Source organism: Salvelinus namaycush, chromosome 36 (assembly GCF_016432855.1).
Source record: "Salvelinus namaycush isolate Seneca chromosome 36, SaNama_1.0, whole genome shotgun sequence".
Taxonomy (NCBI): Eukaryota; Metazoa; Chordata; class Actinopteri; order Salmoniformes; family Salmonidae; genus Salvelinus; species Salvelinus namaycush.
This window is the reverse complement of record NC_052342.1, coordinates 15,349,571-15,373,578: the sequence shown is the minus strand read 5'-3', so window position 1 is coordinate 15,373,578 and position 24,008 is coordinate 15,349,571. Positions and strand designations below refer to the sequence as shown.

At 43.0% G+C, this 24,008-nt stretch overlaps 2 protein-coding genes across 2 annotated transcripts in view; both read right to left on the bottom strand.

Moving 5' to 3' along the window:
• The window catches only part of LOC120030259, a 48,712-nt gene extending 42,058 nt beyond the window's left edge, over positions 1-6,654 (bottom strand). Inside the window, exons 1-3 of the mRNA XM_038975603.1 lie at positions 6,626-6,654; positions 5,745-5,884; positions 5,161-5,511 (exon numbers count right to left, since the gene is read on the bottom strand). Coding sequence (XP_038831531.1) covers positions 5,161-5,511; positions 5,745-5,884; positions 6,626-6,654 — 520 coding nt within the window. The remainder of the gene's footprint in view (positions 1-5,160; positions 5,512-5,744; positions 5,885-6,625) is intronic.
• A 914-nt stretch (positions 6,655-7,568) lies between these two features.
• On the bottom strand, positions 7,569-23,526 carry LOC120030258. The gene is made up of 9 exons (XM_038975602.1): positions 23,484-23,526; positions 22,975-23,331; positions 22,522-22,872; positions 22,276-22,407; positions 22,106-22,155; positions 21,869-21,990; positions 19,823-19,828; positions 19,584-19,605; positions 7,569-7,661 (listed from the first exon to the last, which is right to left on the bottom strand). Exons 1-9 carry the CDS (start codon positions 23,524-23,526, stop codon positions 7,569-7,571), a joined length of 1,176 nt encoding a protein of 391 aa, XP_038831530.1.
• Positions 23,527-24,008: the final 482 nt, after the last annotated feature.

The following is a 24,008-nucleotide window of genomic DNA, read 5'->3' as shown; positions in this document are numbered from 1 at the left end:
CTCCGTTTGCCATGCCATTACCCAGCAGGGGAAGACATTGGGACAACACAATACGGCGCTACAGGAGATAGCGAGTTCGATCCAGAACTTATCTGCTAGCTTGACACAAATCCAGGATCAGCTCAGTTTGCCGGCGATTCATTCACCACCGGTTTCACCCATCTCACCTGCCGTGTCTGGAGCGGTGTCATTCCGTGAACCCAAGGTACCGACGCCTGATAAATATGAAGGGGATTTGGGAAAATGCCGTTCGTTTCTTATGCAGTGTGGGTTAGTGTTTGATCTACAGCCCCATTCTTACGCCACTGACAAGGCTAGGATAGCCTTTGTTATTGAACTGTTGCGTGGAAGAGCTCTGGAATGGGCTTCAGCCGTTTGGGAACGACAGGGAACCTGCACGGCTTCATATCAGGAGTTCACGGGAGAGATGAGAAAGCTTTTTGATCATCCAGTCCGAGGTAAGGACGCAGCTAAACGTTTGTTCTCTCTTCGCCAAGGAGATCGCAGTGTGGCAGATTTTATGATTGAGTTCAGGACATTGGCTGTGGAGAGTGGTTGGAATGAGGAGTCACTACAAGCGGTTTTTTACAAGGGCTTGTCAGAGGAACTTAAGGACGAGCTGATATCTTATCCAGAGCCTAGTGACCTGGACAGCTTGGTCGCTTTATCTATTCGGGTAGATAATAGAGTCCGAGAGAGAAGGAGGGAGAAGCAGTGGGGCCCATCCAATCAATCTGCAACTCGGTTACCATTCGGTTCAGGAGGTGAACCAGGACGTATTGAGCATTATTCTCCACACGGGATTAGTGGAGGGGTCTTGCCACCAGATTCTGAACCAATGCAAGTGGGGTGACACGGGCTAACTAAGGAGGAGCGTCAACGCAGACGTGAGACCAATAGCGGTTTCTACTGTGGTAGATCGGGACATTACATCTCCGCTTGTCCACAGCGCCCGTTAAACTGCCCGGCTCGCTAGTTTTGGGAGGAATTTTAGCGAGCCAGTTTCAATCTCTCAAGGATCTTGTCAGACCCCGTTTTCCTGCGACCCTTATGAATAAGGATCAGAGTTTTGACATGAACGCTTTTATCGATTCAGGTGCCGATGGCAGCTTTATGGATGCCGACTTGGTGGAACAGCTGGGGCTTTCCAAGGAGCAATTGCCGGAAGCCATTGAAGCAACCACTCTGAACGGCAGTAGTCTGGCACGGATCACTATGAGGACTGAACCGGTTAAGATGTTGGTGTCGGGAAATCATTCAGAGTTTATCTCTTTCTTCATTTTGTCCTCGCCCCATGTTCCTCTGGTTCTTGGTTACCCCTGGCTGAAGGAACACAATCCCTCGTTTGATTGGGTGACAGGGAAGGTAACTAGTTGGAGCATTGAGTGTCATGCTAACTGCCTTAGGACTGCCTGTTCTCCTGCTGTTTCCAGTCAGGTCAGTGACTCTGCTCCTCCTGATTTGTCCCTGGTTCCAGAAACATATCACGAGTTGGGTGAGGTATTCAGTAAACAGAAGGCTCTGTCCCTTCCTCCCCACCGACCTTATGATTGTGCGATTAATCTGTTTCCTGGATCTGCCTTTCCCAAGGGACGGTTATACAGTATCTCTCGACCGGAACGTGAGGCCTTGGAGACCTACATCAAGGAGTCTCTAGCTACAGGTCTCATTCGGCCATCGTCATCACCTTTGGGAGCAGGATTTTTTTTTGTGAGCAAGAAGGATGGCTCTCTTCGACCGTGTATTGATTATCGGGGTTTGAATGATATTACGGTTAAGAACAAGTATCCCCTGCCCTTGATGAGCTCGGCTTTCGATTCCTTACAGGGTGCTACGGTTTTTACGAAGCTTGATTTACGTAATGCTTATCATTTGGTTCGGATCAAGGAGGGGGACGAGTGGTTGACTGGGTTCAATACTCCGATGGGACATTTTGAGTACCAGGTGATGCCGTTTGGACTGACCAACGCTCCGGCTGTGTTCCAAAGTATGGTGAATGACGTTCTGAGAGATATGATTGGTATTTTTGTGTTCGTTTACCTGGATGATATCCTCATCTTCTCAAAGGAGCTTTCTAGCCACGTTCTGCATGTCAAGCAGGTCCTGCAGCGGTTATTGGAGAACCGGCTGTTCGTGAAGGCTGAGAAGTGTGATTTTCACGCCCACACAACGTCCTTCCTCGGGTACATCATATCCAGGGGAGAGATCAAGATGGACCAAGAGAAGGTTCGGGCGGTTCGGGATTGGGTCCAGCCCGGTACAAGATTGCAGCTCCAGAGATTCCTGGGGTTTGCAAATTTTTATCGGAGGTTTATCCGTGACTACAGCCGGGTGGCTGCACCTTTAACTGCCCTGACGTCTTGCACCAGAAAGTTCTGTTGGACTCCTGAGGCAGACCGAGCATTTCTGGACTTGAAGAGCCGATTCACCAACGCCCCGATTCTCTCTCAACCTGACACTTCCCGTCAGTTCGTTGTGGAGGTGGATGCTTCTGATGTGGGTGTGGGCGCCATCCTGTCCCAGCGTAGCTCCACTGACGGTAAACTCCATCCCTGCGCTTTCTACTCTGGTCGTCTTTCTCCAGCTGAAAGAAACTACGATGTGGGTAACCGGGAGCTTCTCGCTGTGAAGCTTGCCTTGGAGGAGTGGCGTCACTGGTTGGAGGGAGCGGAGCAACCGTTTGTGGTTTGGACTGACCACAAGAATCTGGCTTACGTACAATCGGCTAAACGTCTCAACGCCCGTCAGGCCAGGTGGGCTTTGTTTTTTGGACGTTTCAATTTTTCCCTGACGTTCCGACCTGGGTCGAAGAACGGGAAGGCGGACGCCCTGTCCCGGATGTTCTCTAAGACGGAGGAGAGTGGGGTCAAGACTGAGACGATTCTTCCCCAGAATGTGGTCGTGGGAGCCGTTACATGGAGGATAGAGGAGGATGTGATGGCGGCCCTTCGGACGCAGCCCGGCCCCGGTAACGGTCCACCCGGTCGGTTGTTCGTACCCGAGTCGGTCCGTTCTGCTGTCCTTCAGTGGTCCCACGCCAGCAAGATAGCTTGTCACCCTGGCGTTGCTCGGACTATGGCACTACTGCGCAGACGTTTTTGGTGGCCTGCCATGGGAGAAGATACCCGGAGGTTTGTTGCCGCATGTCCTGTTTGTGCCCAGAACAAGAGTACCAATCGGCCCAGCTCTGGGCTTCTTCACCCCCTACTTATTCCTCGGCGACCTTGGTCGCATCTGGCCCTGGATTTTGTCACGGGATTGCCCCCTTCTGTTGGGAACACGGTCATTCTGACCATTGTGGACAGATTCAGCAAGTTTGCTCATTTTGTTCCTCTCTCCAAGCTTCCATCGGCTACGGAGACGTCCGAGATCCTGGTTAGGGAGGTTTTCAGGGTTCACGGATTGCCCAGTGACATTGTTTCTGACCGTGGTCCTCAGTTTACCTCTGCTGTCTGGAAATCCTTCTGTTTGGCCATTGGAGCTACAGTCAGTCTCACTTCTGGATTTCACCCACAATCTAATGGTCAGGCGGAGAGAGCCAACCAGAAGATGGAGTCCACGCTGCGTTGTCTTGTCTCCTCTGATCCCACCTCTTGGTCATCTCAATTACCCTGGGTTGAGTATGCCCATAATACCCTTCCTTCATCTGCCACGGGGATGTCCCCCTTCCAATGCCTTTACGGATACCAACCTCCTTTGTTTCCTTCTCAGGAGAGGGATCTCTCGGTTCCCTCTGTCCAGACCCACATTCGTCGTTGCCACCGGACCTGGCATCGGGCCAGGAAGGCTCTCCTTAGAGTTTCTGACCGGTATCAGATCCAGGCGAACCGTCGCCGTATTCCTGCCCCAGCTTATACGGTTGGAGATAAGGTTTGGTTGGCTACACGGGATCTTCCTCTACGGACGGAGTCAAGGAAGTTGTCACCGAAGTTTATTGGTCCGTTTGTAGTGGAGAGAATCATAAATCCTGTGGTGGTTCGACTCAAGTTGCCTGCAACACTTAGAGTGCATCCCACTTTTCATGTCTCCTGTCTCAAGCCGGTTCACCTCAGTCCTCTGTTGCCTCCTCCTCCTCGTCCTCCCCCTCCTCGGATGATCGGAGGTGGTCCTGTCTACACGGTGCGCCGCATCATGGACTCCAGACGGCGGGGTCGAGGGTACCAGTATCTAGTGGATTGGGAAGGTTATGGTCCAGAGGAGAGGAGTTGGATTCCTCGGCGTCAGATTCTGGATGACGACCTGCTTCGTGACTTCTACCGCCTCCATCCTGGCGCTCCAGGTAGTCCGCCCGGTGGCGTTCGTCGGAGGGGGGGTACTGTCACGAATCCCGCTTCCTGAGTCTGGGTTTGCCTGTGTGTCTGTCCTGGAGTGTGTTTCAGGTGTCCTGGAACGCACCCTGTCTGGTTGCCGGGCGAATTAGCTCATTGGGAGATTGATGTTCACCCGCACCTGTTTCCCATCAGTAATCTGCACACCTGTCCTGATCATCATCTCTACCCTTCAAAAGCTCTGACCTGACTTCCATTCCCTGCCGGATCGTTAGCCATTAACAGTATGTTGTGCCTGAGTACCAGACTCCAGTTGGATAGTATTTGTTTTGTTTTCATTTACGTATTGCTTGCCTTGAACTTACCTCCGTTTGTTTTGCCTTCAGTTACTCACCTGGATCATTCACTCCATTCCCGCCTGGTTGACAGAGGATTCTACTACTACATTGGACTCACCTATTTCTTCTCATCTATTCACCACCGCTGGCCGCTACGCCATCTGGATATATCTACCTTTTCACATTTTATTGTAAATAAATACTCACCTTCTTCCTACGCTCCTTGTCCTGGTCTGCTTCTGGGTTCGATCTTGAAAGATCGTGACAGTAGGCCAGAGAGGGAAGTGATAAAAGGAGGGCGAGCCTTCACCCTACTTAATGATCTATAACTATTATTACTATTATTACTAAGATTACTCTGATCACCCAACAGGTCTGAAAGTAAAAAAAACAAGGCTTGATTATTTTCTATTATTCTTTAATCCTCAGTGATTTTGGCATGAAAATTAGATATACAAGTTATATTTGAAATCTAATACGAATTGAAAGAAATATAATTACATATTGATATTTCCCACAATTTGAGAGAAAATGTGTGGTTATGCACACCTTACCTTCGATGTCCAGCTTGGTCCCGTTCCCGAACAGTATCTCCCCACAGGAGGCCACAGCACAGTAGTAAGTCCCAGCATCAGAGAGGCTAAGGTTCCTCTTGGGGAGGTTGTAGACACAGATCCGTGTAGGAGACCCAGCCTCAGGGCTCTTCTCACACTGATCACTCCTGTCTCCATGGGTGTAAATGATTCCTGGATGGGATTCTCCTGAGCCATGTCTGAACCAATAGACACTGTGTTCTCCTGCACAGGTCTCAGTGTGTATTGTACAGTTCAGAGTCACAGAGTCTCCTGGCTGGACTGACTCAGAAACAGGTTGTTGTACAACAGTTGGGTTTCTGGATGCAGAACCTGACAAAAAGGTTTTGATGTCAGTAAAAGTGTTTCCTATTTTGTGTCCGAACTCAACATTTGTTGAAAACTTAAGCTTCATTGATGTCTGATTTTGCAAATACCTCACATTTAATTAAGACCTTGTATTTCCAAAACGTAAAGTGCAAAAATTATCAAGGTTCTAGTTGCAGAACATTAGTTTTTATTTATTTTCACTCTAAATTCTACCTTGTTGGAATAAGAACTCCCACAGTAATATGTTGCTGAATCTGAGAGCTGCGTGTCTGAGATCATTAGGTGTTCTTTTCCTCTGCTAATTTGCACTGAGAATCGAGGGTTGCTATTAAATTCATTGTGGACACAAGGCGCATGACTGAGGATTGTACCACAGCTAGAATACACACTAAGACAAATATGAATTGTATCATCAAAGTACCTGGGTGTCTTCTGTTGGGTTGTAATTTCAAATACTTGCTACACCAGAAGTGTTGGTTGGTTATATGTAGGAGGAATGTATATGGTGCGGTCAATTGAGGGTAGATAAGTGACATGGGCCTGAAAAGTTACTAAGCAAGGGAAAAGGCAATCACATGGTTGCAGTCACTCATAAGGGTGGATAGCTGTGGATTAGTGAAGAATGTGGGCCGAGGTCAGGTAAGGTCACATGAAGGGAGAAGGAACAGTTTATTACACACGTAACTTAACTTCCTGCCTAGCAACAAAGATGTAGTGTTTGAGAAAAAGAAGAGACTCCACCTAAAGGGGGGGGGGGGGGGTATAAATACTTGTGCTGGTGGGAACATGTCTTTGTCTTTGCAGCTGTTTAACCCATTGGGTGAATAAACTTGGTCAGTCTTACTTTCACTATCATTCACAGAAACATTAAGTGTAACACCTGAGAGTTTAGTAGGAGTCAGGGTTTGTAACTGGGTGGGTAGTGCTCTTGGCTGTAGCCTGGATACACCTTCTACTCTACACTAAACTAATGATTACAGTTCAAGAATTGATAAAACCTATGATCTTGTAAGTGATAAGATACTGTGTTAGTCTACATGGCATGCAGTATGTCTGTGGATCTGTGTTTCTAATTGTGATGGGTGTGAACAACGACTAAAGAGAGTAACTGACTGACACCACATAGACATCCTTCTGGAACCACATAGTGAGTGAGAGGTCAACCAGGCCTTTACAAAGCAAAGAGACAGCCTTGTCTTGAGCTCACAACAGATCAAAGTGTTCAGGTACCTGTGAACAGCTCAATGAGTGCGTGATGCGTGGGTGGGGTTAGTATGGTAACGGTAGGTTGTCTCTGCAGAAACCCTGGGGACAAACATTCATACAGGCAAACTATGAGATGGAATAAGTTTGGAATAAGTTGGAATACGTTTTTTTCCATATCAGTTGCTGAAATAGATTAAACAATGCAAAATTAATGCAATAAGAAGGTGTGTTCTGTATACAGGGATTTCAGGAGATCAGTTCAATCAATTAACATATACAGCATAATGAAGGATGATGATGATCAATTGAATTAGAAGTTGCAGGCTAATATTTTTCAAATGCACCACAAGCAACTAAGCAATCTCTATAAATAATAATTTGTAATGCATAGCGATGATACAGTATCTCCTACTTTACTTCAAAACCCATCTATAATCTATTGACACTGGTCTTAGCTTTCTCTATTTGTAACGGAATTCTTCGTCCTCCTCGTCTGAGGAGGAGTAGGAGATATCGGACCAATACGCAGCGTGGTGAGTATTCATATTTATTTAGAATACTTGAAACAAACAAACAAAATAACGAATGAACTAACGAACACGAAACAGTCCCGTATGGTGAACAAACACAGAAACAGGAACAATCACCCACAACCCACAATACAAAACAGGCTACCTAAATATGGCTCCCAATCAGAGACAACAACAAACACCTGCCTCTGATTGAGAACCATATCAGGCCAAACACATAGAAATAGACAAACTAGACAAACAACATAGAATGCCCACTCAGATCACACCCTGACCAAACAAAACATAGAAACATACACAGCAAACTATGGTCAGGGCGTGACACTATTTCCTGGTGATATAGACGATGATTATGATGATCAGACAGCAGAGGAGAATTCCAGTTCTTATGATGGAAATTAGGACCAGGATTATCATCTGTGGATCAACATCACAATCTGAAACCATAAAATTGCTCTTTCCATAACATAGACTGACCAGGTGAATGCTATGATCCCTTATTGATGTCACTTGTTAATAAATCCAGTTCAATCAGGGTAGATGAAGGGGACTAGACAGGTTAAAGAAGGATTCTTAAGCCTTGAGACAATTTAGACATGGATTGTGTGATTCAGAGGGTGAATGGGAAAAACAAAAGATGTATGTGCCTCTGAAGAGGTATGGTACTAGGTGCCAGGAGCACCGGTTTGTGTCAAGAACTGCAATGATTATGGGTTTTTCATGTCTAACAGTGTCCTGTGTGCATCAAGAATGGTCCACCACCCATAGGACATCCAGCCAACTTGAGACAACTATGGGATAAATTGGAGTCAACATGGGCCAGCATCCCTGTGGATGCTTTCGACACCTTGTAGAGTGCATGCACAGATGAATTGAGGCTGTTCTGATGGGCAAAAGGTGGGCACATTTGTGCAGGCACATTTGTGGCCTGCTGGAGGTCATTTTGCAGGGCTCTGGCAGTGCTCCTCCTTGCACAAAGGCGGAGGTAGCGGTCCTGCTGCTGGGTTGTTGCCCTCCTACGGCCTCCTCCACGTCTCCTGATGTACTGGCCTGTCTCCTGGTAGCGCCTCCATGCTCTGGACACTACGCTGACAGACACAGCAAACCTTCTTGCCACAGCTCGCATTGATGTGCCATCCTGGATGAGCTGCACTACCTGAGCCACTTGTGTGGGTTGTAGACTCCGTCTCATGCTACCACTAGAGTGAAAGCACCGCCAGCATTCTAAAGTGACCAAAACATCAGCCCGGAAGCATAGGAACTGAGAAGTGGTCTGTGGTCACCACCTGCAGAATCACTCCTTTATTGGGGGTGTCTTGCTAATTGCCTATAATTTCCACCTTTTGACTATTCCATTTGCACAACAGCATGTGAAATTTATTGTCAATCAGTGTTGCTTCCTAAGTGGACAGTTTGATTTCACAGAAGTGTGATTGACTTGGAGTTACATTGTGTTGTTTAAGTGTTCCCTTTATTTTTTTGAGCAGTGTATTTTTATGCGCTATGCGCATCAGCACTCAGTGGTCCCGTTCTGTGAGCTTGTGGGGCCTACCACTTCTCGGCTGAGTCGTTGTTGCTCCTAGATGTTTCAACCTCACAATAACATCACTTACAGTTGACCTAGGCAACTCTGCCAATGTTTGTCTATGGAGATTGCATGGCTGTGTGCTAGATTTTATAAACCTGTCAGCAACGTGTATGGCTGAAACAGCCAAATCCACTAATTTGAAGGGGTGTCCACATACTTTTGTATATACAGTATATGTACACGTTTGAAGATGAGTGGGGTAAACACCTACACAATGAAACATGTACATTTTATGTCAGTCTTACAATCCTAGTATATCGTTTACAGAAACATTCACTAAGTATAACACCTGATAGTGCATGCCTGATTGGACACCCCAGACAACCAGCTAATGTGACACACTTTATCTAGTCTGTTAGTCTGTGCTTAATGTGGTTCTAAAAGGAATCTATCAGAAGGAGGATCCTCCTCTATTGGTCTCATTCTGACAGAGGAACCTGCAGTTGACTTTTTGTGCTTCACAAGACATGTCTGTTTGAGAATGTACTGAACGTTCTCACATGCAATTATCACCAAATTGCCCCTCCCCCCTGGACCACAAGTTAGAATAGATGGTGCTGCATCATACATGAGGTGCTTAACTTAGAGGGTTCAGATAGGGTTCATTAGCAGTTATTTGTGGTTTGTAACTGATTTCAGATAACTAAATATATATATTAGAGTCAGTTGTATAAATAACTGTTTTGTTGTGGATGTAAGCTGTCAGGGGCAACATGAACAACAAGTAAAGACATTGAGAACAACAGTGACACCACACAGACATCCTGCTGAAAACCACATAGAGACATAGAGACACAGAGAGCAGGTAGGAGGGTCCTATGTGCACAAAGCCACCAGACCCACCTGACCAAAGCATAGATATGGACTCGTCTTGGGCTTACAGCAGACTGCAGAGTACTGTGAATTTGTTCACTGTGTGGGGGTGGGTGTGAGTGACATGCTATCAACACAACTAAAAGAGGACAACACAGTGCAGAGAGAGGACTTGAATAAACAGGTTGTCTCCCATACCTATTCAACTACTCCCTGGAACTCAATACAAAACTACACACAAACACGAGTCATTGTCTTTCGTCATATACAGTAGAGACCACTCTGCTACCCATTTTATTTAGAATGATTGTGTGGCTCCTCCTGGTAACTAAGCTATACTTTATAATAACTTAGTTGATGTTAGTAGTAATGATCCACTGATGATGACTACCTAGCCTGTTTGATACAAGTGACTCTATTATTCTGAAATGGATTTATAACATGATACAGATGTGTAATATGTAAGTAATAAATGTATATATTACCTTGTTATAGATTCTTCACAGCCACACAGTGTCTTTGTTGGGCCTTTATTGACAGATATTATGACTACACACATGAGCTATCACAGGAAAGTACGTTTTCAACAATTCTTTGTTGAAATAGTGAAAAATTTGAACATTTTCACAATTTTTTTATTTTGCTGCGACTCTAGTGGTGGAGCAGTCACATAATCAAATCAAGTTTTTCACATTCACTGAATACAGCAGGTGTAGACCTTACCGTGCAATGCTTAGTCACAGGCCCTTATCCAACAATGCAGTTTTCAGAAGAAAAAAAACCACACTCTAAAATAACAATAATGAGGCTATATACAGGAGGTACTGGTACAGAGTCAATGTGCAGGGGTACAGGTTGGTCGAGGTAATTTGAACATTTAGGTATGGGTAAAGTGACCATGTATAGATAATAAACAGCGAGTAGCAGCGGTGTAAACATAAAAGGGGGGTGGCCATTTGATTCATTGTTCAGCAGTCTTATTGCTTGGGGGTCGAAAAAGTTAAGGAGTCTTTTGGACCTAGACTCTGTTACTTCTTGCCGTGCAGTAGCAGAGAGAACACTGACTTGGGTGACTGGAGTCTTTTTATATAGGTCCTGGATGGTAACGCCATTACGATCGGATGCCTAGCAGTTGCCATAGCAGGAGGTGATGCAACCAGTCAGATGCTCTCGATGGTGCAGCTGCATAACTTTTTGAGGATCTAGGAACCCATGCCAAATCTTTTCAGTCTCCTGAAGGGTAAAAGGCATTATCGTGCCCTTATCACAAATCTCTTGGTGTTCTTGGACCATGATCGTTTGTTGGTGATATGGACACCAACGAACTTGAAACTCTCGACCGGCTCCACCACAGCCCTGTCGATGTGAATGGGGGGTGTGTTCTGCCCTCCTTTTCCTGTAGTCCACGATCATCTCCTTTGTCTTGCTGACGTTGAGGGAGAGGTTGTTGTCCTGGGACCACACTGCCAGGTCTCTGATCTCCTCCCTATAGGCTGTCTCATCGTTGTCAGTGATCAGGCCGTCAGCAAACTTAGTGATGGTATTGGAGTCGTGGTTGGCCACGCAGTCATGGGTGAACAGGGAGTACAAGAGGGGAATAAGCATGCACACCCGAGGGGCCCCCGTGTTGAGGATCAGCATAGCAGATGTGATGTTGCCTACCATTACCACCTGGGGTCGACCTGTCAGGAAGTCCAGAATCCAGTTGCAGAGGGAGGTGTTTAGTCCCAGGGTCCTTAGCTTAGTGATGTTCCAAATCCAGATAGCTGATGTTCTTAAAGAACTGCAAAACCTGGACCCCTACAAATCAGTCGGGCTAGACAATCTGGACCCTCTGTTTTTAAAATGATCTGCCGAAATGGTTGCAACCTCTATTACTAGCCTGTTCAACCTCTCTTTCGTATCGTCTGAGATTCTCAAAGATTGGAAAGCTGCAACGGTCATCCCCCTCTTCAAAGGGGGAGATACTCTAGACCAAACTTGCTAAAGACCTATATCTATCCTACCCTGCCTTTCTAAGGTCTTCGAAAGCCAAGGCAACAAACAGATTATCGACCATTTCGAATCCCACCGTACCTTCTCCGCTATGCAATATGGTTTCAGAGCTGGTCATGGGTGTACCTCAGCCACGCTCAAGGTCCTAAACGATAACATAACCTCCATCATTAAGAGACAATACTGTGCAGCTGTATTCATAGACCTGGCCAAGGCCTTCGACTCTATCAATCACCACATTCTTATTGGCAGACTCAACAGCCTTGGTTTCTCAAATGATTGCCTCACCTGGTTCACCAACTACTTCTCTGATAGAGTTCAGTGTGTCAAATCGGCAGGCCTGTTGTCCGGACCTCTTGCAGTCTCTATGGGGGTGCCACACGGTTCAATTCTCGGGCCAACTCTCTTCTCTGTATACATCAATGATGTTGCTCTTGCTGCTGGTGATTCTCTGATCCACCTCTACGCAGATGATACCATTCTGTATACTTCTGGCCCTTCTTTGGACACTGTGTTAACTAACCTCCACACAAACTTCCCACTGGCTCCAGGTCAAACCCACTGGCTCCAGATCATCTATACGTCTTTGCTAGGTAAAGCCCCGCTTTCTCTCAGCTCACTGGTCACCATAGTAGCACCCACCTTTAGCACGAGCTCAAGCATGTATATTTTACTGGTCACCCCCAAAGCCAATTCCTCCTTTGGCCGCCTTTCCTTCCAGTTCTCTGCTGCCATTGACTGGAACGAATTGCAAAAATCACTGAAGCTGGAGACTCATATCTCCCACACTAACTTTAAGCACCAGCTGTCAGAGAAGCTCACAAATCACTGCACCTGTACATAGCTCATCTGTAAATAGCCATCCAACTACCTCATCCCCATACTGTTGTTGCTTTTTTTGCTCCTTTGCACCCCAGTATCTCTACTTGCACATTCATCTTCTGCACATCTATCACTCCAGTGTTTAATTGCTAAATTGTAATTATTTTGCCACTATGGCCTATTTATTGCCTACCTCCCTTATCTTACCTCATTTGCACACACTGTATATAGACTCTTTTTCTATTGTGTTATTGACTGTATGTTTGTTTATTCCATGTGTAACTCTGTGTTGTTGTTTGTGTCGCACTGCTTTGCTTTATCTTGGCCAGGTCGCAGTTGTAAATGAGAACTTGTTCTCAACTAGCCTACCTGGTTAAATAAATGTGAAATTAAAATAATATGTTTATTTTTACTGCAAGGCTTTTCTCATGAAGAGAGTGAGTTGTACTCTTAGTGACATGGATGTTTGTGGTTTAGAGTACTTGGTGAGGACTGAATGTCATTGCTGGGGGTTAGAGATGAGTTTTGCTGAGTTTTAAATCTATTTAAGGTATTCAAAACACAACAGAGATGTTTTCAGGATACATTTAAAAAAGAGTTTCAGACAAACTAAAACACCAGTCAATAGATGCATATTCACAGTGCATTATGCAACCAAAAATAGCTTTGTTACATTGAGCATCAGCCTAATATGGTTCTTGCAAACTGAATCAGTGGGTGAAATTTAAGGACAGGAAAAATATCAAATCAAACAATATCTCTATATGAAACAGTTGATCAACAGTTTAATTTGATCTAAAATGCACAACAGAATCAATGTTCAAAGCTTGACAGAATATAATTGTAACACAGAATGAAAAAGCCATAGTTATACATAGAGTGTACAAATCAACAAATCAATGCAGGTTATTAAAGACCAAAAGTCTACGTTTCAGTCCATGTTTTGGCGTCTCACACCAGAGTAAACAGTGTCTCTCTCCACGGCGCTCCTCTGTCTCCCAGTCTTCACTTTCTTGTGGACGACGTTCAGAGCAGCGTAATGGAGTGTGTCAACATCTTGATCCTGAGAGGAATAACACAAATAAAATATATATAAAATAGGTATATACTTTAGGTAAATACCTATTTTAATGTAGAAAAAATACATTGAATCAGCAGCAGCTGGACAAGTGTTATGTCTGTCTACCTGGTTATGAGAACTGGGGACAGATGGAGAACTTGACTGAGGGTGCGTTCCTTTAAGACAAACACATGGTGGAATCATCATCATCATCATTATGCAATTCATTAACCCATTTTAATGACTAAAACATGTAATAATATTGCACCAACAGTTTAATCATATATTGTGCACGATGATGACGCTTACCTCTGTACAGCAGAGAGGTTTTCTTCATCATCTTATACAAAACACAACCAAGGACATTTGGGTCGGTGGCTGAGACTGGTACATATGTCCTCTTTGACATACACGGGGGTTTACATTGTATTTCTCACTTCATGTCTGTAGAAGGCAGTTCAAGCTTTCAGGAGGAAGTGAACTCTGGTGAGGTTGGCACCTTTTTGACAAAATAAAGATGTGATCATTTGGTACCTGGTGCAAATAAGTGATAAGAATTGGGCAAGTCATTAAAAGTAGGAAATAAAAACATGTTTATTGAAATATCACACAAGCATAAAGGCAGGTTACAGAGTTCCATATTACAACTATTATCATGAAAAGGAAGAGTTCAGACATTTGAAAATCATTATATACATTGTGTTGTACACTTCTACAAAACAAATGTATCCAGGCAGTCAACCTCAGCTACTATTGATGAGGATTTGAGACTTCTGAAACCATCCTAGTATCAGCTTTCACACTTTGGGGAAAATTGTGGTGAAGCTAGGCCCTTGCAATGGCATTCTACAGCAAATCAGAAGTGTACAAAATAGCCAGGTCACACGGACACAGTCAAGATCAAAGTGGAATTCAGAGGAGGGATGGGGCTTAACTTAGAATTATGCTGATCACATGAGGCTGCTTAGGGGAGCTAATAACAATAGCTGGAATGGAGTGAATGGAATGGTATCCATATGTTTGATGTGTTCAATAGCATTCCATTTATTCAGTTCTAGCCATTACTATGAGCCCGTCCTCCCCAATTAAAGTGACACTGGCCGCCTGTGATACTGATTGGAGGACTGTTTCTTCTTCTCTCTGTTCTCTCCTCTGTCTCCTGGGCTTGGTACTCTTCTTTTCAGTGAACATCAGGGCAGTGTAGTTCAGGCCATCATCGTGACTGTGGAGCTATGGAGATGAAACACAGACTCACTCAATTCAGACCCTGGGTAAAATCTAATGCTGTAATAGTTTGCTTTAATACTCTTATCAAGTCTCACTCTCGGTAGAGCAATTCTGCTAACCTGTTGGACTGAGGTGATGGCATAAGGCTTCCCATACTGGCTTTGCTGAGAAGGGGTCCCTGCTAAAAGATTAATAACAAAATATTCAAAACACTTGAAACATACTATGTATGTCATATTTTCTGCTTCAAAATAAAGTAGGCTTGTGAAATGAAAACAATGTCCAGAGAGGGAAGTGATAAGAGGAGGGCTAGCCTTCACTCTTCTTTATGATCTATAACTATTATTACTATTGCTATTAGTATGAAGACTTTTACTGTACCTGCACAGTGTTCACATCGTGACCACATCCTTCTCACGAAGAGGAAAAGGTTGACAATCACACTCAGAATCACAGTAGTTGTCAGGCAAGATAGAATGATGACAAAAATAAGCTTACTCTGATCACCAAACAGATCTGAAACTTAAAAAACAAATATACAGTACTTTAAAATTATTTTCTACTATTTCTGTTATGCTGGTGAATGAGGACCCAAAAGCGACTTAATAGAAACAGAGTCTTTATTCCAGTCTTAACAAAACACGATACTCCTGGATATTATCTTAGGTAAATCCAAAACAGGAAAACTGAAATCCTCTCGTCAGTAGAGAGGAACGACTGGAGACGCGACCACAGACTGCAGGTCGCTTCGGGAAGGCACAGGCCGTAGCTGACATAGACACCTGCTCACACGCAGCATCTGAAGAAGGCAAAAACACGACAGGGCGGAACAAGGACACAGAACAGCAAACATCAAACAAGGATCCGACAAGGACAGAAGCGGAAAACAGAGGGAGAAATAGGGACTCTAATCAGAGGGCAAAATAGGGGACAGGTGTGAAAGAGTAAATGAGGTAGTTAGGAGAATGAGGAACAGCTGGGAGCAGGAACGGAACGATAGAGAGAGAGAGCGAGAGAGGGAGAGAGGGAGGGGGAGAGAGAGGGATAGAAAGAGGAAAAGAACCTAATAAGACCAGCAGAGGGAAACGAATAGAAGGGAAGCACAGGGACAAGACATGATAATCAATGACAAAACATGACAATTTCTTCTCAAACACTTTTACCCATAGACTGGTGATGTTGGCTTAAAAGTTGAGGATCTACTATCTCTTCACAGTTATATAAAGTGACAAAGCCCTATAGTGCTTCCGGAAAGTGTTCAGACCCCTTCCCTTTTTCCACATTTTGTTACGTTAAAGCCATACTCTAAAATTGATTAAATAATTGTTTTCCCTCATCAATCTACACACAATACCCATAATGACAAAGCAAAAACAGGTTTTTAGAAGTGTTTGCAAATGTATTAAAAATTAAAAACCATAATACCTTATTTGCTATGAAACTTGAAATTGAGCTCAGGTGCATCCTGTTTCCATTGATCATCATTGAGATGTTTCTAAGACTTGATTGGAGTCCACCTGTAGTACATTCAATTGATTGGACATGATTTGGAAAGGCACACACCTGTCTATATAAGGTCCCACAGTTGACAATGCATGTCAGAGCAAAAACAAAGCCATGAGGTCGAAGGACTTGTCCATAGAGCTCCGAGGCAGCATTGTTGAGGCACAGATCTGGGGAAGCGTACCAAAAAATATCTGTAGTATCCAAGGTCCCCAAGAACAGTGGCCTCCATCATTCTTAATTGGAAGAAGTTTGGAACCACCAATACTCTTCTTAGAGCTGGCCACCCGGCTAAACTGAGCAATCAGGGAAGAAGGGCTATGGTCAGGGAGGTGACCAAGAACCCGATGGTCACTCTGACAGAGCTCCAGAGTTCCTCTGTGGAGATGGGAGAAGGAAAACCATCTCTGCAGCACTCCACCAATCAGTCCTTTATGGTAGTGGCCAGACGGAAGCCACTCCTCAGTAACATGCACTTGACAGCCCACTTGGAGTTTGCCAGAAGAAACCTAAAATACTCACAGAGCACGACAAACAAGATTCTCTGGTCTGGTGAAATCAAGATTGAATTTTTTGGCTTGAATGCCAAGCGTCACGTCTGGAGGAAACCAGTCTCCGCTCATCACCAGGCCAATACCAACCCTACGGTGAATCACGGTGGTGGCAGATTCATGCTGTGGGGAATATTTTTCAGTGGCAGGGACTGGGAGACTAGTCAGGAATGAGGGAAAGATGAACGGAGCAAAGTACAGAGAGATCATTGATGAAAACCTACTCCAGAACGCTCAGGACCTGTCCTTGAGTGGCCCAGCCAAAGCCTGAACTTGAACTCTGTCGAACATCTCTGGAGATACTTGAAAATAGCTGTCCATCCAACCTGACAGAACTTGAAAGGATCTGCAGAGAAGAATGGGAGATACTCCCAAAATACAGTTGTGCCAAGCTTGTAGCGTCATACCCAAGAAGACCTGAGGCTGTAATCACTGCCAAAAGTGCTTCAAGAAAGTACTACGTGTAATGTTACTAAAATACTAAAATGTTGATATTTCACATTAAAATGTGCAAACATTCCTAGAATCCTATTTTTGCTTTGTCATTGTGGGGTATTGTGTTTAGATTGATGAGGGAAAAACACATTTAGTCAATTTTAGAATAAGGCTGTAACGTAACGAAATGTCAAAAAATTCAAGGGGTCTGAATACTTCCTGAATGCACTGCTATGTAGGACACCCAGGCTCAAGGCTCTTCTCCCACGGATCACTACTGTCTCTATGGGTGTAAATGATTCCTGGATGGGATTCTCCTGAGCAATGTCTGAACCAATAGACACTGTGCTTTCCTCCAAAGGTCTCAGTGTGTATTCTACAGTTCAGTCACAGAGTCTCCTGGTTGGACTTACTCTGACAGACTTCTGAAGAGGGTGACAGAGTAAGATCATTGTGTGTAAATTGTATTTTCCTGCTATTTTTATTTATTGCCAATTTATTTGAATTTTATGTTGCAAAATGAAAAACCTGAAATTAGGGAAGGAAATGAAGTTACCTTGGACAATTAAAGCAATTAAACATTGCTTTTGCCCACTAACATTGCACCACAGTAGTATGTACAGAGCCTCCTAACTCTATCTTGGAGAATGTCAGGTTAAAGCTACCGTCTTGTCTCTTCACACTCAGACGTTTAGTCTCGTTAAAGTCCTTGGTAAAGTTGTAGACATTTGAACTCTCTTGAGCGTGGTGAAATGATGATGCTTTCAGAAGACGTTTCTCTCCAAAGGTCTGCTTTAACCAAGCAACATAGGTCATCATATCAGATTAACAAAAGCAAGGGAGAGACACAGTACCTCCCATCTCAGTACAAATCCCAGGGTCTGGTTGAACAATGTCCATAGTCAATGCACAAACTGTAAAAATATACAAATATAAATGGATCAAAAATAATTTCTACCCATTATAAAGACAGTACATCTCATTATACTTTCCATACTCATACTATAACAACTAATGTAAATGAATTCACTATACTATGGCATGAAATTATTTGAAAAAGCTTCCACTTTTAAAATTCTTACTTACTTATCGAAATTGGCGTAAAACAAAACCATTGTCCAATGTCATATCTTCATTGTAATGCCAATCCGTTCTGCATTGTATAGTGTGGGGGTCTGACAACGGGGCACCTTTTTTATGATGACACTTTACATGTAGCCGCTATATAGTAGGAGGGAACACTGAACTGAGAGACTCTATTGGCTGTCTGAACAGGAATAAAAGCTACAGTCTAGCAAGTGTGTTTACAACAGTTTGAGCAGCCCAGACAGACTTTTAAAGAAGACAATCAAGTCAGAGTTATTAGATCAAGCTGATTAAATGGTGGCTTGATACACTGCTTATTGATTTGTGAAATTAAACTTATTAAGAGCAATTTTCTTTTGATGTTTGGACAAACAGTAAAGGATCCTATTCCCCTCTCTAGTGCCTCTGATACTGAGCCCATCCCAACCCAGCCTAGCCCAGAGGTAAAATGAATCAGAAATGTAGTAAGTTTTTCACCCACAGCATACTGTATACAACCTCCATTTTTGGCTCATGTTTTTCATCTTAGGCCTCCAACATTAAATAGTATTATTAGTGTGGCAATAGCATGGCCTATTAATTTCAGACCTTTGTTGGTTACTAATGCCCTTTTAAATATGGCATAGCTATATTTTTGCCCTTTTTTTATGTCAGCCCAGATCCTCTAATTAACCTCAGTAGTGCCACTGCACAGTGCATGTCTCTTTTAAGTACATTATGTCTCTGTAGTACTTTGTCTTTGTAATACATGTCTTCTTTGATATAAGTGTACATTAAGTATTTGAAAGAAAACAAATATTATTTGTCCAGCTGGTCATTCAACAGTTACAATACTCCAGATGACCAGTAGAAGGTCTGTTGTGTCTAGAACATGTCTTGCCGTGTACAGTATAAAGTTGAATGGGGGAAGAGCAGAGTGCGTATGGGAAAACACCAACAGAATGAAAAAAGTATATTGTATGTCAGTCTCATTCCCTCTATATCCTTCACAGAAACATGCACTGACTGATGTGTAACACCTGAAAGTGCATGTCTGATTGGACACCAGTCAACCAGCCAACCAGTACATGACACATTTGATCCACTCTGTTTTTCTCTCCTGTTAGTGTGGTTCTTATAGGAAGCAATCTTTTAAAAGGAGGATCCTCCTCTATTGTTCTCCTTCTGACAGAGGAACCTGCAGTAGTTTTTGTGCTGCACAAGACATGTCTGATTGAGAATGTACTGAAAGTTCTCCCATGACATCATCATAAACTCACCCCTCCCCCTGAGCCCATAGATCTAGAATAGATGGTGCCGTATCACACATAAGACAGTTAACACAGAGAGTTCAAATAGGGTTCATCAGCAGTTCTTTGTGGTTTGTAACTGATTTCAGATAACTAAATATATGTTATAGTCAGTTTAATAAATAACTGCTTTGTTGTGGCTGTAAACTGTCAGGGGCAACATGAACAACAAGTAAAGACAGTGAGAACAACAGTGACACCACACAGACATTCTGCTGAAACCACATAGAGACACAGAGACACAGAGAGCAGGTATCAGGGTACTGTGTGCACAAAGCCAGCAGGCCCACCTGACCAAAGCGTAGATACGGCCTTGTCTTGGGCTTACAGAAGACTGCAGAGTACCTGTGAAACTGTTCACTGTGTGGGGGTGGGTGTAAATAGGTTGTCTCCCATTCTTATTCAACCACTCCCTGGAACTCCATTTAAAAAAAACTACACGTAGACATTTGTCATTGTCTTCGTCATATAGAGATCACTCTACTACCAGTTTTATTTTTAGTGATTGTGTGGCTCCTCCTGGTAACTAAGCTACACTTTATAATAACTTAGTTGATGTTAGTAGTATTGATCCAGTGATGTAGAATGCCAGGCCTGTTTGAGGCATGTGAATACATGATGCGGAAATGGGTTTGAAACATGTTATATACTTCTAATAAGCATGTACTAACTATATTACCTTGTTTTAGATTATTAACAGCCACACGTTGTGTTAATTGGGCACTTGTTTGACAACTATTTCAGCTAGACACAAACTATCACAGGAAAGTACGTTTTCAACGAGTCAACATTTTGAACATTTTCACAACTTCTAAAAATGTATGCGACTCTACTGGTGAAGCAGTCACAGGAACTTCAATATACACTGCTGCTCCCTATTGAAAGATAAATGAATTGCAGTCCTGCAAGGTAGACTTATACGTTCACATTTTGTCAACGGTTTCTGAAAACTGCTAAATCACAATGTGTACATTGTCATACTTGAAATCAGTCTCACAACAATATACTGTTCAAATTATATTCAGCTAAGATTTTTATTTTTAGTTCAGGCTTTTCTCATGAAGAGAGTGACATGGTTGTTTGTGGTTTAGATGAACTGAGGTGTGTGTAGAGAGCACGTGATGAGGACTGACAGTCATTGCTGGAGGTTAGAGATGAGTTGAGCTGAGTGTTAAATCTATTTAAGGCATTCAGAACACCACAGAGATGTTTTCAGGATACATCTAAAAAATAGTTTCAGACAAACTTAAACACCAGTCAATAGATGCATATTTACAGTCCATTATGCAACTAAAAAGAGCTTTGTGACTTTGAGCGCAAGCCCAAGTTGTTGTACACTGAATCTGTGGGTGAAATTTAAGAACTGAGACAAATATGAATGCAACCCAAACAATGTCTCTATATGAAAGCACTTTAATGTTTTATTGGATCTACTCTAAAATGCTCAACCACACCAATGTTAATAAACAAATTAGGCACATTTGGGCAATCTAGATACAACATTTTTAACAGAAATACAATGGTTCATTGGATCAGTCTAAAACTTTGCTCATACACTAATGCCATTTAGTGGCCAAAATCTAAATTGTCCTTGGGCTGGAATAATACATTATGGCCTTTCTCTTGCATTTCAAAGATGATGGTACAAAAAAAATACAAAAGAACAGTTGTTTTTTTCTTTGTATTATCTTTTACCAGATCTATTGCGTTATATTCTACTACATTCCGTTCACACTTCCATAAACGTCAAAGTGTTTCCTTTCAAATGGTACCAAGAATATGCATATCCTTGCTTCAGGGCCTGAGCTACAGGCAGTTAGATTTGGGTATGTTATTTTAGGCGAAAATTGAAAGAAAACGGGGTAATCCTTAAGAGGTTTTAATTCGGGATCGGTGACCCTTCCACGGGACGGTTGAGCTAACATAGGCTAATGCGATTAGCATGAAGTTATAAGTAACAGGAAAAATTCCCAGGACATAGACGTATCTGATACTGGCAGAAAGGTTACATTCTTGTTTATCTAACTGCACTGTCCAATTTACAGTAGTTATTACAGTGAAAGAATACCATGCTATTGTTTGAGGAGAGTGCACAATTTTGAACATGAAAAGTTATTAAAAGGAGCTTGAACAGAATACAACAAATTGTAACACACAATGAAAAAGCCATAGTTATTCATATAGTGTAGAAAACAAAACAATCAATGCACATTATTAAAGAGCAAAAGTTGATGTTTCAGTCCATGTTTTGGCACCTCACACCAGAGTACACAGTGTCTCTCTCCATGGTGCTCCTCTGTCGCTGGGTTTTTGGCTTCTTGTGGATGACATTCAGAGCAGCGTAATGGACTGATGTTAGTGTGTCATCTTCTTGATCCTAAGAGGAATAGCAAAACAAATTCCAAAGACATCAGGAAATGACCTGATATTTTGATAGAAGGATCTGTTTACAGTTCATCCAAAAATGTTATATATCTTTATGGTCTGCATACCTGGTTATGAGAACTGGCGACTGCCAGACCACTTGTCTGAGGTTGCGTTCCTTTTAGAAAAACACATGACGGAATCATCATCATCATCATACAATCAGTTTCATGACTAAAACGTATCGTATACTGCACCAACAGCTTAATCATATATTGTGCACGATGATAACGCTTACCGCTGCACAGCAGAGAGGTTTTCTTGGTCATCTTATACATAACACAACCAAGGACAATGATGAGGATGACACAAAGAGCCAACGCTACACCCAGACAGTACACCAAGAGAACCTGGTCCTCCTTACAACCATCTGTGGAAATACAGACAGTGATAGAGGAGATTCAGGACATTTTGCTACACCAGACATTGAGTTTATTCACAGCACCATGAAAGAATATCAGAACATATCAGAATGATTATTTACGGTCAACATCCAGCTTGGTCCCGTTCCCGAACAGTATCTCCCCACATGCGGCCACAGCACAGTAGTAAGTCCCAGCATCAGAGAGGCTGACTTTCCCCTTGTGGAGGTTGTAGACACAGCTCTGTGTAGGAGACCCAGCCTCAGGGCTCTTCTCACACTGATCTCTCCTGTCTCCATGGGTGTAAAGGATTCCTGGACGGGATTCTCCTGAGCCATGTCTGAACCAATAGACACTGTGTTCTCCTGCACAGGTCTCAGTGTGTATTGCACAGTTCAGAGTCACAGAGTCTCCTGGCTGGACTGACTCAGACACAGGCTGCTGGAGTACAGACATGCTGTTGGACTCTGAATCTGAAGAGAGTGAGTGAGATCATGGTGTGTACATTCCAATTTTTTGCTAGATTCATTAATTTAGCATTATATGAACACACATTAGGTAGCGACTTAAGTTACCTTTGACAATTAAAACAGTTCCTTCTCCAAATGTGACTTCGCCCGCATCCATAGCACCACAGTAGTATGTAGCTGAGTCCCCTGACTCTGTCTTGGAGATGGTCAGGTTAAAGCTGTCAACACCTCTCTTCACACTCAAACGTTCAGTCTCATTAAAGTCCTTGGTAAAATAAAAACTATTTTTAGTGTGATAATATGATGATGCCATGAGAAGAGGCTTCTGTCCAACAGTTTGCTTGAACCAAGAGACTCTGATCCTCAAATCACATTGACAAAAGCAAGTGAGAGATACACTTTGTCCCAGTTGTGTAACTATCAGAGGGTCTGGTTGGATTACATCCTTGTTAAGTGCACAACCTGTGAAGCAAACAAACTAAATAAATAAAAGACAAGTTATAGTACAGAATTATACATTATTATCATTATTCAGACTACATAGTCATTCAAATTGATGAAAAAGACCATGACATAAAAAAGCAAAAGGAACCGTATTAATAAGTCTTACTTACCCAAATTGCTGTAAAACAAAAATATTGTCCAATATATAATCATCATTTTAATGTCCTTTCTGCACTGTATAGTGTGTGGGTCTGACAACAGGGCACCTTTTATATGATGACACTCATTGGTTAATCATTATGAAGAAGGCGGAAACTCTGAACAGAGTGATATTATTGGCTGTCTGAACAGGCACAAAACATGTGATAAAAACTACAATCTAACATGTGTCCTGTGGCATACCATAGTTAGAGCAGCCCTTCAAATGATGTAAATCAGAGTTACTGGTTTGTATTTTTTCATAATTTGGGTCGGTGGCTGAGACTACTGGTACATATGTCCTCTTTGACATACACATGGGGTTTACATTGTATTTCTCACTTCATGTCTGAAGAAGGCAGTTCAAGCTGTCAGGAGGAAGTGAACTCTGGTGAGGTTGGCACCTTTTTGACAAAATAAAGATTTGATCCTTTGATACCTGGTGCAAATAATTGTTAAGAATTGGGCAAGTCATTAAATTAGGAAATAAAAACATG